We start from the raw sequence: 15,924 nt of genomic DNA, 5'->3' as shown, positions 1-15,924 counted from the left end.
TCACTTGACCTCTTCAAGGCCCAGCTTGGAGGTCATCCTCATCAAGGAAGTCTTCCCCAAAACATCTTCCTGATTTCACATTCAGATTAACTGAGCCCACCTCTCCAATCTCAAAACACTTTAAAACTCTTTGAGGGCACTCATCATCAAACCACACTATAGTTATTTTCCATTCTGTCTTTCTACTGTTAAATCTTTCCCTCTTCGTATTCCCAGAACTCAATAAATCCCCAGTCTGTAGGATGAATATATCATCTGTAAATATCCATGACCCACCAATTCCACACACCGGAAAATGTCCCACTGAACACCTTCAGCAAAGACAGCTGCATCACTGCTTATACTGAGTATTATACATATACCCTGAATTGAAATCACCACCATTATCATATCCCTGGAATCACAGGGATTAAGGTAATTTTGAAGAATTTTGTAATGGCTTCATTAAAACCTAGAACACTAAAAATACTGTGATGGCTTAATGATTAGATAATAGATTAAGGGACTGCTGCAGGGAAATTAGTGAACTCAAAAGCATTGAAAATAAAAATGATTCTAAACATAAAGTCGAAATGGCAATTAAAATCTGTGTATCTCGTAAATCAAAGACCCATCATGAATTTTATGTCTCCCAAAGGGTTGTTTAAACATAAGACCTTTAATTCTAGAAACTCTAAATCTCTACTGCTCCTGTCTTACCAACACACAGCCCTAACTTTCCTCAGATCGTGGTAGTCAGTAGCTTCACTACCCTGATCATCTCCAAGAAAACAGGAAACATTTATTTCACCAAGGATATTCTGCTACAATCTTTCTCACTTTATCATCAAAGTAATGACTTAGTTATTAGATGTCAATTATTCACGAATGGTCCTTGAACGGTGGGGTTACTGGTAACTAAAGTTCCTGCCAGAATCCATTTTTTGGCAAATACAAAATTGCTTCCTGAGGGTCATTTTAAATTTCAACCTCTCCTTTAATAACAAGTATTGAAAAGAATTTGCTTTTTAAGCTCCTGTAAAATCAATTCCTACTTTCCTCTTCCCAGTAGACAATTTCCACCCTCCTCCACCATAGGTTTTAGGCTTTTCATTATCAAGTGACCCTACAGCCACACAGAGCACTATGGTATATCTGGAATGGATAATAATATAGGTAAGTCCACAGTAGTTGATCAAAAAATGCCTTGTCTGTAACTTAATATGGAAGCTGGGCATCACAAGCTGCTCATTTTCTTGGCCCCAATATAGCTATTTTTGCACAGTGATGTATTCAGGGGCAATCATACAGATTTGGTCTTTAAAAATATTTAGAAATTAGGAAAAGGGTAATCAAAAACTTATAAAGGCCAGGTACAGTGATTCACACCTGTAATCCCAGCATTTTGGGAGGCTGAGGCTAGGAGTTCGAGACCAACCTAGGCACTAGGCAACATAAGCAAGACCCCGCCTCTAAAAAATAAACGGGAGAAAGGCTGGGCGCGGTGGCTCACGCCTGTAATCCCAGCACTTTGGGAGGCCAAGGCGGGCAGATCACGAGGTCAGGAGATCGAGACCATCCTGGCTAACACGGTGAAACCCCGTCTCTACTAAAAATACAAAAAATTAGCTGGGCGTGGTGGTGGGAGCCTGTGGTCCCAGCTACTCAGGAGGATGAGGCAGGAGAATGGCGTGAACCTGGGAGGCTGAGCTTGCAGTGAGAGGAGATCACGCCACTGCATTCCAGCCTGAGCGACAGAACAAGACTCCATCTCAAAAAAAAAAAAAAAAAAATAAATAAATAAAAAATAAAAAAAATAAAAAATGAAAAATAAACGGGAGAAAAAAGGCACTTGTATATGTGCTAATGCAGGTTTGTGTGGCTATTACTAAAGCTCTACTGTTGTACAAGAGGCTTTTACAATTATCTGAGTCTGGTGATATTTGCTTCAACTATACTGTTTAACTCAAAAAAGCATACAAATTAAAAACAAAATTACCAAGCTAACCAAAATCTGTGATTTGGAAAATTGAAATCTTAAATTGTATTAATATGAAGTATATTAAAATAATTCTGTACGAAAACAGTCTTTAAAAACCATGTCCATATTTAGATAGAATATGTGCACAAACCTGGTTAACAATGGACTTTGTAGCAATCTACAGATCAAAAAAAATAAGAAGAATGACCTTTTTTTAGAGCCTAATGCTCGGTTAGTTTGGCTGGTCTACTATACTAATTTATGTACTAATAGCATTTGATAATCATGTGATCCACCACATTTACAATCACCATTAACTGTGAATGTTATGCCTATTTCATGTTTTCTATACCTCGATTCAAAATAAAAGAACCCCCAAAACATCAATATAATCATTTCTTCCCTGTTTATATAAACAGTATATATCCATGTCCTCTGTGGAAGCAGTAAGGAAAATGATGAAATATAAAGGAAGAAAATAAAAAATCAGTTGTAACTCCCAATCCAGAAATAACCAACCGAACACATGGATATAGTATAATCCATTTTTAAAAATGTGCTAAGGCAGCAATTAGAAAACATATAAGAGACCTATGTGCAACTTAACTGGTGTCAGAGGTATTGCTTCACATCACCCTGTAACGTGTATGTGGAAGTCATCACATGGAGACAGAACATCATCATGCATCATGTGGATGCAACTAATAATTACAAGTTGTATAATTAACGTCCTCCCACAATGTCCTGAGGTGAAGGTCACAGTGACAAGTAAGTGATCACAGAAGTATGGCTATCACTGCTGGGGTTATTGTTGCAAAGGAATTGTGACTCCAAAGTCCTGGTTTTCTCCACAAAAACTACAACAGAGCTATTGTGGGAAGGCAGGCAGGGTCCCGCTGTGCACCCTCAGGCCTGGCAAGGTGAGGAGGCATGATCCTCCCAGCCCTGCCTGTCTTGTTTCTAGTGCACAGCCCTTGCCTGGAGGGGTGCCAGATCCAACCCCAGGTGCAATGAAACACTGCTGTTTCTCAGCAATATCCATTCTTCCCAAAGCTTCACCATTTACTATTTAAAGTTACCCTTCTCTGGGTAATTACTATGTTTTACACTTAAAGACACTAGATTTCAAGATGCCATAACCCACAAATACTTAATCATACTAGTTTTCCTATTTTTAAATTAGCAGGTTTATTAAATTGAAAAGATCCCCAAAGTATTACATATCCAATCTAATGTTTAAAATGGCAAATGCATTAAGTTAGATTGTCTAAGGTACTTATGTAGCCTCTTTAACATTTTCCTTAGTCAGTTATTAGTTTACTTATTAAATATGAACTTATGATCAAAAATGAGAAGACAAAAAAAAACCAGGTTTAAAATAAAATCCGTGTTGAAAAACATGAAGAGAGATGGGTTCTATGGGCTGAAAGATCTAGAACCTACACTTAATATCATTCTGTGCATTCAGTAATCAACAAATTTCCCAAGACAGACAAATGATGCAATAAACTGCAGACCAGGACCAAGGCGAGGCCATAGCCAAGCAGTTATAAATTTGAGAGGCCTCCTTACTTGTCTAGCAGCGAAGTTTTGGGGGTTGAGCCCTGTGCCGATTGCTCCAAGGCTGACGTTGGGTAGTGTGGAACCAGAGGGAGACAGCTTGTAGCTGGGAGAAGGGGAGAAGGGAGAGCAGGGAGCCTCATCCCCAAGGCACCCATCTTGATTGGAGAAAGGCAAAGTCAGCTGAAAAGTAGTAGGAGTTAGCCAATCACAACGAGTGTTGGTTAGTGAAGCAACAGAATGCAAGAAGGGAAAAGAGAGAAACACTAGCAATAAACAAAGTTAGAGTGTATTAGCAATAACCGAGGATGGAATTTGGATCTGATAATAATCTTCACACTCGGCCCAACAGACACCATCTGTCATCTTCTTTGATATAGATTTTTCTTTTCCTCTAAGTTAGTAACACGTTCTGTCCATTGCATTAAGATAAAAATTGCCAGACACTTTATTTTTATGCATCTAATATTGATTACTCTAGCAATGTGGCTGCTGAAACAGAAGCCAGGCCAATCTTGTGAATATGTTGCTGTCTGGACCAGCAACAACAGTGTCAAAACGTGCCAGATTTAAAAATTTTGGTTTTAACTGCTTTCTGAAGACCAGAAACACAGAAAATTGGTATTCTGGATCAAGATATAATTCCCACCATTAGAAATGTTAAACATCAAAACCAATAGGTAGAAACTGCTTGGTTAAATTAGGTAGTTGAGAATTTGAAAAGTATACCATTGTAACTAAACACAGATCGCTAGGAATTCGGGAAAGATAACAGAGTTATCTCAAAACTAGAAGAAGGCAAGGCCTTAGGAGACATGGAATATTTGCACAAAATCCCAAAATTTATTTTGTAGCTGCACAGCAGCGGAAAAAAGAATGCAGAGTAAGTTTATCTCTAAAATTTCCACACTTCATGAATTTCTCAAAACTCAGATTTTCTAATACACACATGCTAAAGACAGATGGTTCTTGCTCTTGCCTAATCACCTGTTGACATCAATGGTTTTCAGGGCACCATGTTAATGCAGGTGATGTCTGTGTTTTGCTCATCTAGTTCCGTAATTCTATGCTTCCTCTAGAATCAGTTATCAAAAGACAAATGGGAACCAAAGCGGTTCTCACGAATTATTATCTTAAACAAAGGATTCAACTCACCTTCTCAAAATAAGGCCCACTATCTGTGGTTCCCATGTCTTTGGAATTAGGTGGACGGAACCCAGATCGATCCTTCCTCATGATATCATTAAAATCCCCGAGATTCATCGCTCGCTTGTCCACATCAAATTTTTTATCTGAAAGGCTTCCTGAAAAGTAGCATAAACAGAGTGAAAATTTCCAGAATCAATGTTTCCCCCATGAACCAAGAGTGACCTGCCCCGCTATCCTCATGGGAGTGCCGGGTATGAGATATTAGTATTTCTATTTCTGGGGATAAGACGAGACAAACTCTCATTGGTCCAGGCTGCTGGTGTTTGTCCCTGGAACACACATGGGTCCTTTTTATTTATTTATTAATTTTAAAAAAACAAAACAAAACATATATCTGTTGTAGTTTGTTTTCCATGGAAGACTGAAAGAGCCTTAGGGATAACCTGGCAAAAATCTGGCTAAGAAAACATTTAGACTGGATACTGATGTGTTTGATGAACACATCTTGCTCATAAATTCAAATGTCCTCAGGGAGAGAAGTTGTCTGTTTTTGCTATTTTAGCATCATCTAGATAAATGGTCTGGGTGAAACATAGTTACCAGGAATAAAAAGATCAAAGAGGCACAGTGGTTGCCCTAAAATTTAGAACTTAAGAGCTGAACACAGAAGATGTGTCCACATTACCTACACGGTGCAATTTCCCAGGTGCCATAACTATACCACTTTTATTTCAGAACTCTGTAAATGTGCTGTCGTCTGCTGATATAACCAGTGCCCCCCCCCCAGGAAACTTATGTTTTAATTATTCTCGTATTTAGATATATCATAGATCAAAGACTACCTACTTCCTTTACTACCCAGAATTATTTTCATTTCTTCTTAGTTTGATTCTTTTTAAGTTCCTCAGGGTGATCAAGAGCATTACTATGAAAACCCCACAGACTAGTGGCTAACACCGCTTCCACTCCAGTTGCAATGTGAGAGTTTGTCAATAATGAAGCATCCTGGTACAGACAGGACTGGCAACTTGAGGGCCACATCTGGCACACAATTTGTTTGGCCCCATAGAGCATTTTAAGAGACCCGAATTAGTTCTGATATTTAAAAATCAGGGCTAGGCACAGTGGTTCACACCTGCAATCCCAGCACTTTGGGAAGGTGAGGAAGGTGGATCACTGGAGGTCAGGAGTTCGAGACCAGCCTGGCCAAAATGGCAAAATTCTGTCTGTACTAAAAATACAAAAATTAGCTGTGCGCGGTGGCACACGCCTGTGATCCCAGCTACTCGGGAGACTCAGGTGGGAAAAATCGCTTGAACCTGGGAGGCAGAGGTTGCAGTGAGCAGAGATCACGCCACTGCACTCCAGCCAGGGTGACAGAGCAAGACTCCGTCTCAAAAAATCAATAAATAAATACAAAAATCATAATGCCAGTATATATCTGAATTTCTGGCCTCTCCTGAAAGACTTGTCATAGCTCAGCCTGGATTCCTCCAGAGCAGCAACTGCTAGGAGCCATGCAAGGCTGATTCTTCCAGGTGGACTCTCCACAGTTAACCCGTGGCCACCTTGTCCCAGGTTTTTTTTTTTTTTGAGACTGAGTCTCGCTCTGTTGCCAGGCTGGAGTGCAATGGCACAATCTCGGCTCACTGCAACCTCTGCCTCCCGGGCTCACACCATTCTCCTGCCTCAGCCTCCGGAGTTGCTGGGACTCAGGTACGCGCCACCACGCTCAGCTAATTTTTGTATTTTTAGTAGAGATGGGATTTCACTATGTAGGCCAGGATGGTCTTGATCTCTTGACCTCGTAATTCACCCGCCTCAGTCTCCCAAAGTGCTGGGATTACAGGCATGAGCCACCATGCCCGGCCTCATCCCAGGTTCTTATACCTGGCACACATCACTCATTTACATTCTTTGCTGACTCCTGTAGTCATCTGAGTTTTCTATCCCTACCCAGTGTCTAGCACAGTACCTTACAAAGAATAAGTGCTCAATCAATGTCTACTGAACCGCACCCAACTCTATTCAAATTGGACAGGAGATGCCAAAAGGACATTGTAACACTGATACACTCCATTCTTTTCAGCGGAGTGATACACACCTACAGACAAATCCATTTTGCTGCTTGGATTATCTTCAGTCTGACTCTGAAAAATAAAGAACAGATGAGAGAGAATTAAGGATGCCCATCTTTGAATCAAAGAAGTGGCATTATTCACCTGAGAGCCACATCTTACTACTGGCACTATAGAAGGTTCTCTGAAATGAACTTAATGGTAACGAAGACATTAACATTTTTAATATGCTAGCTTGATTGCTGTTTGGGCCTATATTCCTACAATTCAGTTTTCACATACAATTAGTCTCAATAAGTCTACAAAGAGAGCAATAGATAAACAGCTGCCTGAAGAAATAAACCCCCATCCTTAAGTTCTAGTCAGCCCAGGATCAAATTCCGTGAGTGGCCACCAAATAACGACAACTTCTTCTTGTGACTTGTTAAGTCATCAAACCTTCAACTGTGCAGCCAAGTCAAGTCATTTGTCTTTTGGCAACCAGGGACAGGGTGTCCCCACAACATTGCCGAGAGATAAAGAAATCAGAAATTCTACAAGAATTCCCTATGTAATTAGTCCCAGTATAGTTTTTCTAGTTTCGTTATCGTTGCCTTTTAAAAAAAACTGTAATATGAAAACTAGTACAGTAATGTGGTCGGAAACAATTGTATAAATTTTAAATGCCTCTTTCTACTCTATCCTCCTAAGGAAAAGGACACAATGACTACAAATTTAAAAGCCATAACCTTTAAATGTTGGAGTCTGTCATTAATAAGAATAGAAGACAAATATTACTTAACTCAAAAGATCAAGAACACTGCTTAACTAGTTTTTAAATCTGTAATTTTGTACTATATGTGGCAGTTGTCTTAAAATTTGTATTAATATTAAACCTAAAAGTTGGGCTACATTATACATTTGAAAAAAATAAAACTTACCAGCAATCCCATATTTGAAAACTGTTTGGCAAGAGGATTCATCCATGAATCATTGTTTCCTCCTTTGAGTGAGCACTACAGAAATGAAACACGGAACCTCAGAACCAAATAATTTATTTCAGCCTCCTGAGTTTTATTAATACAGACTGAAAATGTAGACGTGAGTTTACCTTCTTAAATCCTATTTCTCTTTAACTAAAATTATGCTGATATTTTATGTTAGTTTAAATGATTAATAAGCGCTAGTTATATCTATGTTTTCATTTTTATAAAATTCACCACACTGAACCAGAAGTAACTGGAAAAATACATGCTCAGCTGGTACTTTTGCTTTTTAAATAGAAGGAAGTCTGATATGATTTTCTAAAATAGAAGTTTTGCACACGACTACTTTCACTTTCATTAGGCGGCTCTCCTCGTAACCCAAACTGGTTTATGTTAGGAGAAAACAGTTTGATGTCAGTTCGTGTCATTTGGAAAGAAGCCTATTTAAACTGGGCATTATGACAACTCATAGTGCTTCGTCTGTTTGTTTCACAGCATAAAAGACATTGGCCCTAGTGGTAAAGAGACCTAGTGGAAGACACCATTGCTGATCTCCTGGGCAAAGTAGGGCAGAGGTAGGTTTTAATTTTTTAATGGGACAAACTAGTTTCTCCCCTGAACAAGGCACTGACCATGAGCTCCACTTTCACTTCTGTGAGGGAGGCAGGGGGAACTATGAGGAGGATTGGGTGGGGTGGGGCTTTGTGCACTTGTGTATTTCACAGGTGAAAATTCTCTATGTTGTGACGATAGCTATCTTTTTTTTTTTCCTCTGTCACCCAGGCTAGAGTGCAGTGGCGCCATCCCAACTCACTGCAAGCTTTGCCTCCCAGGCTCACGCCATTCTCCTGCCTCAGCCTCCCGAGTAGCTGGGACTACAGGCACCCGCCACCATGCTCGGCTAATTTTTTGTATTTTTAATAGAGATGGGGTTTAACCATGCTACAGGATGGTCTCCATCTCCTGACCTCGTGATCTGCCTGCCTCGGCCTCCCAAAGTGCTGGGATTACAGGTGTGAGCCACCGCGCCCAGCCCGTGATGGTAGTTATCAAATCAATTTTATTATCCTTGAAAGTGATGAAGTACTTAAGTTTAGTACAGGTTTTTTTGGTGTATGTGTGTGTGGGGCGGTTTTTTTTTTGAGACTGAGTTTCGCTCTTGTCACCCAGGCTGGAGTGCAATGGCGCGATCTCGGCTCACTGCAACCTCTACCTCCTGGGTTCAAGCAATTCTCCTGCCTCATCCTTCCAAGTAGCTGGGATTGCAGGTGCCTGCCACCACACCCAGCTAATTTTTGTAGTTTTAGTAGAGACGGGGTTTCGCCATGTTGGCCAGGCTGGTCTTGAACTCTTGACCTCAGGTGATTCACCTGCGTCAGCCTCCCAAAGTGCTGGGATTACAGGTATGAGCCACCGCAGCCAGCTAGTACAGGTTTTAAGGTCAAAAAAGCCCTCGCTAGAGGGAGCGGGGAATGGGGAGTTACTGTTTAATAGGTACAGAGTTCAGTTTTGTAAGATGGAAAGAGTTCTGTGGATAGATGGTGGTAAATGGCAGCATAAGTATGTGAATATACTTACTGCCACTGAACTGTACACTTAAAAATGTAAGCTATGGTAAATTATGTTATATGTATTTTATCACAATTTTTAAAAAAACGCCCTCGGTATGAAAAGTCAGAATCACTGGTACTGGGGCTGAGTCAATTCCCAATTAACTTAATTAATTAAATCTTGGTTGTCACCCTAGTGGGGTATTTATTAGTCTCTTTCAATCAGTTAATTTAGTCTCATTGTTAATTTGTAAATAATCAAAAGAAAGCCAAAATCACACTAGACAACCTAAGAGTGCAAGGAATGCTGAAAAGTTTGCTGAATAATTCCTTCTGTGACTAAAGAAATAAAAGCTCTTAATAGAAGAAAAACCATAAGTGACTGCTTAAGCAAAACATTTCTAAACAGAAACAAACTGTATTCTTATGCTATAAAAGAAAGAGTCGTCTACAAAATTAGTGTCCTGTAGGCAAAGGGCAAAGGGGATGAAGGCCCAATCTTCAGACATGGGAAGGCCTCTAAGATGGCATCTGGTATTTGAAACGTGGGAGAATGTTAGCTATGAACCATTTCATAGGGTGCCAAGACTCTCATGTTGAAGTTAAGTATTGGATGCCCATTTCTTATTTCCACTATTTTATTTGTCAAATGAAAATCTGGAATTGAAAAAAGAGGGTCTGCCAAGACACTGGTTCAGGCTCAAAAACTACTGTTCTAGATTGAAAACCAAAGTCCTCATCAAACTGTGATGAGGACTTTCACACAGAAGGTGAAAAGTTTAGTACACAACCTGGTATATGATGTAGAGAAATCATCTAGCTGCTAGGCTGGGCGCGGAGGCTCACGCCTGTAATCCCAGCACTTTGGCAGGCCGAGGTGGACGGATCACGAGGTCAGGAGATCGAGACCATCCTGGCTAACACAGTGAAACCCTGTCTCTACTAAAAATACAAAAAATTACCCGGGCGTGGTGGCGGGCGCCTGTGGTCCCAGCTACTCGGGAGGCTGAGGCTGGAGAATGGTGTGAACCCAGGAGGCAGAGCTTGCAGTGAGCTGAGACTGCACCACTGCACTCCAGCCTGGGCAACAGAACAAGACCCCGTCTCAAAAAAAAAAAAAAAAAAGAAAAAAAAAGAGAAATCATTTAGCTGCTATAGCACACAAGTACACACTGGTATTTCATTTGTCAGGAGAAGAGTTCTGGGTCTTGGAATTTCCCAAATCAGATAAAATCAAGACGTGCTGATTGCCAAGGGAGAAGCCAGCATTATCTTCCTTTGGATTCCCTCCTACATATCTATGGGGATTTACTGGAAGGACTTCTTTGGCTTTAGAATGCAAAAGCATTTATAAAGTATGCCTTGAGAGCCTCCAACAGATTATTATAATGTGGAAACTAAAAATGAAAAATATCTCGTATCTTTGAAAACTTCATTTTACCCACAGCAACAGTTTTATAGTTCATGGTTTCAAGGTCATGGGAAAGGAAGACGAAGGGTAAAAGGGAAGTAGTAATTTGTTTCCAAGAAAATATTTTTCCCCTTACTTAGGACCTTGAGGACCCCAGTTGCCTCACACCTTTCATTTAAAAATCCTCAGTTCTGGCTAGGCATGGTAGCTCACGCCTGTAATCCCAGCACTTTGGAAGGACAAGGCAGGAGGATTGAGCCCAGGAGTTTGAGACCATCCTGGCAACAGGGCGAAACCCTGTCTCTATTAAAAAATACAAAATTTAGCCAGGCGTGGTGATAGTTCCGGCTACTAAGGAGGCTGAGGTGGGAGGACTGCTTGAGCCCAGGAGGTTGTGCAGTGAGTCGTGATTGTCCCACTGCACTCCAGTCTGGGTGACAGAGGGAGAACTTGTCTCAAAACAAAAACAAACAAAACAAAACCTCAGTTCTGCCTTCTCAGAGCGAATGAGCAAGAGCGAACATTTCTAAAGCAGGCTACCTTCATTTGTTTCTTTCCTCCTTGTCCCCAGCTTGCTGAGTTGTGGGAGGAAGCACTGCCCTGAGAGCCAGCGGTGTTCCAGACTCCTCCATCCTCCTCCTCTTCCCAGCTGGGATGGCGAGTTCCTGTGACTGGCCCGTCACTCTCCCCCCAGCCATCTTGCATAGATTTGGAATCTTTAAGGAAAGAATGAATTAACTCTTTGCAACAGCTATATAAAACAATCATCAGAATAATAATTCCTTGCAGATGCAGCATTTAAGTGTCTTTGTAATTTTATCTACTCCATCTCCACGGCAAGGCAAATATTATTACTCATTTTTTAGAGAGCAGGAAACTAAAATCCATAAAGCTTCAATGATACACAGAAAGTTAACAAACCATAGAATGAAGACCTCCTGATTTATGGATCAATGCTTTTTCCCTTACACAAAGTTGGACAGGAATTTCAAAACTGAAAAGAACTTATCACAACATTCCCGGCAAGAAATTTCACACCTCAATTAAGATAAATCTGTTCCTCTTAATGAACATGGTTTACTGTAGCCCTGGTTTTATCCTCCATTCAGTATGTACTTTATATATACAACGGATACTATAAATATGAGGTATGATAAAGGACAACTGTCTAGCTTGCTTGGGGTGAAGCAGAGATGAACAGAACACGAAAAGGGGGAAAAATTTTTATAAGATTTTGAATATCAGAATTATGGTGAAAGAAGAAAAATTCACATATAGCCATGGAAATCTAAAATGTATTAGAACTACATACTTGAAATGTATTAGATACTAAAGAGGCAAAGAATATATACGTAGTGGTTTTGAAAAGACAGAAGGAAAAAATGTGGAGGATAAGGAGAGGAAAGGAGAAAGGAAAGCAGAGAGAAATCCAAGAGGCTTTAATGTTTGAGGAAGTGGGACATCAGTATCCCATTCTAAACAAAGATCTTTAATTTGAAGACTGGAATAAGTCCTTAATTACCTCCGAAAATACTGTACAGAATCAAAACATACTTTGCAGTAATAATACTGTGTAAAATGATGAAAGAAAAGGAAACACATTCCCTTGCCTGGAAACTTCCATCTGCACCTCTACTTTCCCACATGACAGGACATTTATGAAAGTCTTCTGATTTGTACATAGCTTTATATGAAGAGTTTAAGGGCAGAAAATTGGCTCTTCCAGGCCTTTCCTTGAAGGACAGCTGTCACCCTGTAGGATCAAGCCTATGATAGACCAATAGGTTCGGGCCAAGTACATAAGGCACAGGGCAATTAATTTCTTCTAACTGTGGCATCTCATCCCCCAGCAAGGCCCAGGTGAATCTGACAGTCTCCCAGTGGGGTTCATTGTAGCCACAGGAAGGGGCTGTCTGTGCACAAGGGGGAGGGTTGGGATGCTCCTCTTCCTGCTGCTGGAAGTGCTGCCGATAACCAGGACTGCTGCCTCTGTATATAGGATTATAAATTTATATAATACCATATTTATGATTTATATTATACAAGCATAGGCTTTCTACCATCCACTGACAAGCAACACGAGTTAAAAACCCAATATAAATAACACACTGACCCCTTTAGAAAAATGAAGACATGCAAGTGAACCTTTCTTTTAGAGACAAGCTAAACTTCTAATAAATGTTTCTTACAGAAAAGATAAGAGAGGTCTAATTTTTAATCATAGGATTCATATCATCAAATTTAAGACAGGCTAGAGAAGATCACAGGGTAACTGTCTCCATCAACTGGTAGACTATGATGGTTTAGCTCTTTCTTCCGCACATTACACATTTAACTTACTCACAGAAAGGATGTGTGCTGTAACTACAGATGATCTGAAGAGTAGAAGACATTTTTAGAATCTGAGGAAAAGTGGTTTTGTGATAGAACAGAGGTGATCCTGAGGTTGGGAAAGACACATGAAAATCCTGAATATACTGCTAAAGGATCTCTTTGTGCCCAGGGTCTGATTAACATCTTCCTACAGCATTTTGGATCTATTTCAAGTCTACTAGATTACATTTCCCATGATGATATGACTGATTTCACAATAGAAATAATGATAAAAACAAAATTTTCATAAAGCTAGCTATTTTAATGAGGTCGAGGAGATTCATGATTTTTAAAATGTAGTCAAATTACTACATATACACACATGTGAATTTCCAGAATAGAGCTAATATCATATTCCCTTATGTGGCACTGTAAGAGTACTGAATATAATGTGATAAACTTAACAGAATTTATCTTCTTGTTCGAATTTTGTTCATTCCAGAAATGTTCATTATTTAGTCAAAAGATAATCCCTTAAATCTGCTGCTATATGGTAGAAAAGAGATGTTGGAACATTTTTAAGAAAGTTACAAAAATAAGTGGAAACAGGAACTTGAATTTAGGAACAGTCAATGAGACATTCCATAGCCTCAGTTCACAGAATTCTGCTCATTACTGTGACCACACATCACCAGCTGGATCAAGTGCAGCTTAGATTTTAGATTTTCAATGATTCTGAATAAGTGTGACGTTCTTCATTTAAAAAACTGAAGTGAAATTTATGACAGATTAAAAAAATCTGAAATGCTCTTATGTGGAAGAAGAGAGACAAAGGCAAAGGAAGGTGCAGAAGGATGAAGTCACTGGGCAGCACAGATCGTGTTCCACATTAAAAGCCAGGAACTCTTGTTTTAAATTATACTAACAAACGAGTAGAAATGCAAGCTAGATATGGTGAGCACATAGTCACTGGACTAAAAGAGCATCACATCAAAATTACAATTCTGTCCAGATACTAAATTTAAAACAAAATTAACTTATGATTTTTAATTCACCTTAAACATTTTAAGAAACGCCAAGCCAAGCCACAACCGTTTGCTATTAACTAATTATTTAACACTCAAGGTCCTGAATCTCATTGAATCAACAGTTTAAAACTAAATAGCCCTCACCAAAATGTCAGATTCTCAAATCTGACATTTGACAAACATTTAACAAAGAATCCCGACAGGGCACGGTGGCTCACGCCTGTAGTCCTAGGACTTTGGGAGGCCAAGGCGGGCGGATCACGAGGACAGGAGTTCAAGACCAGCCTGACCAACATGGAGAAATCCCATCTCTAATAAAAATACAAAATTAGCCGGACGTGGTGGTGGGCGCCTGTAATCCCAGCTACTCGGGAGGCTGAGGCAGGAGAATCGCTTGAAGCTGGAAACCAGAGGTTGCAGTGAGCCGAAATTGCACCACTGCACTCCAGCCTGGGTGGACAAGAGTGAAACTCCATCTCAATTAAAAAAAAAAAAAAAAAGGATCCCTCAAAAATGAAAAGCTTCACACTTACTAGGCTTCATGGCATTGGGAGCGTTGGCGGGCGTGTTCCCCCAGCCTGTGGTCGATGCTCCTGTATCATCCATCTCGCCCCACCCAGGACTGCTTTCATTTGGCTCACCCCAAGCGGAAGTACCATTATCTGGAGCAGGTGGTGTGCTTTTGCTCCAGACTATAAAGAAAGGAAATGTCTCTAAGAATCATTTGTTAAATGAAATGCCATAATATCCACTGGGGTGAAGGTGGAAGGAACAGGCATGCCTATATTCTGTTGGTAGAAATGTAAATAGATTCAACTTTCATGTGAGGGGTATTTGGCAATGCTACTTTTTAAAAAATCCGATGCACATTAAACTTTTCACCCAGTAACTCCACTGCCAGGATTTTTTTTTTTTTTTTTTTGAGACAGAGTCTTGCTCTGTCACCAAGGCTGGAGTGCAATGGCGTGGTCTTGGCTCACGGCAACCTCCACCTCCCAGGTTCAAGCGATTCTCCTGCCTCAGCCTCCTGAGTAGCCGAGATTACAGGCGTGTGCCACCACACCCAGCTAACTTTTGTATTTTTTTTTTTTAAGTAGAGACAGGGTTTCACCATGTTGGCCAGGCTGGCTTCAAACTCCTGACCTTGTGATCTGCCTGGCTCGGCCTCCCAAAGTGCTGGGATTACAGGCATGAGCCACCATGCCCAGCCTGCCAGAAAATTATACCATAAATATACTTGTAAAAATAGGTGAAATTACATGTATAACAATACTCACTGCATCACTGATAGAAAAAATTTGGAAACAACCTAAATATCCACCACAAGGGGACCGGTTAGACCAATTGTGGGTCACCCATAAAAGAAATACTGTGTAAAGGCTGGGCGCAATGGCTCACGCCTGTTATCCCAGCACTTCAGGAGGCCAAGGTGGGTGGATCTCCTGAGGTCAGGAGTTCAAGACCAGCCTGACCAACATGGCAAAACCCCATCTCTACCAAAAAATACAAAAATTAGCTGGGCATGGTGGCGCATGCCTGTAATCCCAGCTATTCGGGAGGCTGAGAAGGAGGCTCACTTGAACCCGGGAGGTGGAGGTTGCAGTGAGCCGAGATTGCGCCACTGCACTCCAGCCTGGGAGACAGGGTGAGACTCACTCTCAAAAAAAAAAGAAAGAAATACTGTATATGAAGCAATTAAGCAGCAGACTATGTGCTAAAATTGGAAGCTGTAAGGATAATGAGAAAAGCAAGGTGAAGAACAGTATACGAAGTACAATCCCTTCTCTGTAAAATTTCTGAGAGATTTTACAAACTTCTAAGAGATTACCTTTGGGAAGAGACCCTAGGCGTTAAGATTATTATTATTATTATTATTATTATTATTTTTTGAGACGGAGTCTTGCTGTTGC

General features: G+C 40.4%; 1 protein-coding gene and 1 long non-coding RNA gene across 10 annotated transcripts in view; one reads left to right on the top strand and one right to left on the bottom strand.

Annotated features, from left to right (window-relative positions):
- The window catches only part of TNRC6B (trinucleotide repeat containing adaptor 6B), a 285,267-nt gene that overhangs the window by 47,833 nt on the left and 221,510 nt on the right, over positions 1–15,924 (bottom strand). For 3 of the 9 annotated variants that reach the window (XM_054469560.2, XM_054469561.2, XM_063662945.1), the window contains 6 exons: positions 14,548–14,706; positions 11,214–11,389; positions 7,668–7,742; positions 6,774–6,819; positions 4,676–4,824; positions 3,533–3,703 (listed from right to left, as the gene is read on the bottom strand). In XM_054469560.2, coding sequence (XP_054325535.2) covers positions 3,533–3,703; positions 4,676–4,824; positions 6,774–6,819; positions 7,668–7,742; positions 11,214–11,389; positions 14,548–14,706 — 776 coding nt within the window. The remainder of the gene's footprint in view (positions 1–3,532; positions 3,704–4,675; positions 4,825–6,773; positions 6,820–7,667; positions 7,743–11,213; positions 11,390–14,547; positions 14,707–15,924) is intronic. The other 6 variants (XM_054469563.2, XM_054469564.2, XM_063662947.1 and 3 more) reach the window with 3 other exon arrangements.
- LOC134739287 (uncharacterized) lies at positions 8,088–13,956 on the top strand. Its single transcript, XR_010125899.1, has 2 exons — positions 8,088–8,287; positions 11,245–13,956. It is a non-coding gene; the product is annotated as an uncharacterized LOC134739287 (long non-coding RNA).

This window comes from Pongo pygmaeus, chromosome 23, assembly GCF_028885625.2.
Source record: "Pongo pygmaeus isolate AG05252 chromosome 23, NHGRI_mPonPyg2-v2.0_pri, whole genome shotgun sequence".
In the NCBI taxonomy this organism is placed as follows: Eukaryota; Metazoa; Chordata; class Mammalia; order Primates; family Hominidae; genus Pongo; species Pongo pygmaeus.
This window is presented reverse-complemented; position numbering and strand designations above follow the sequence as displayed.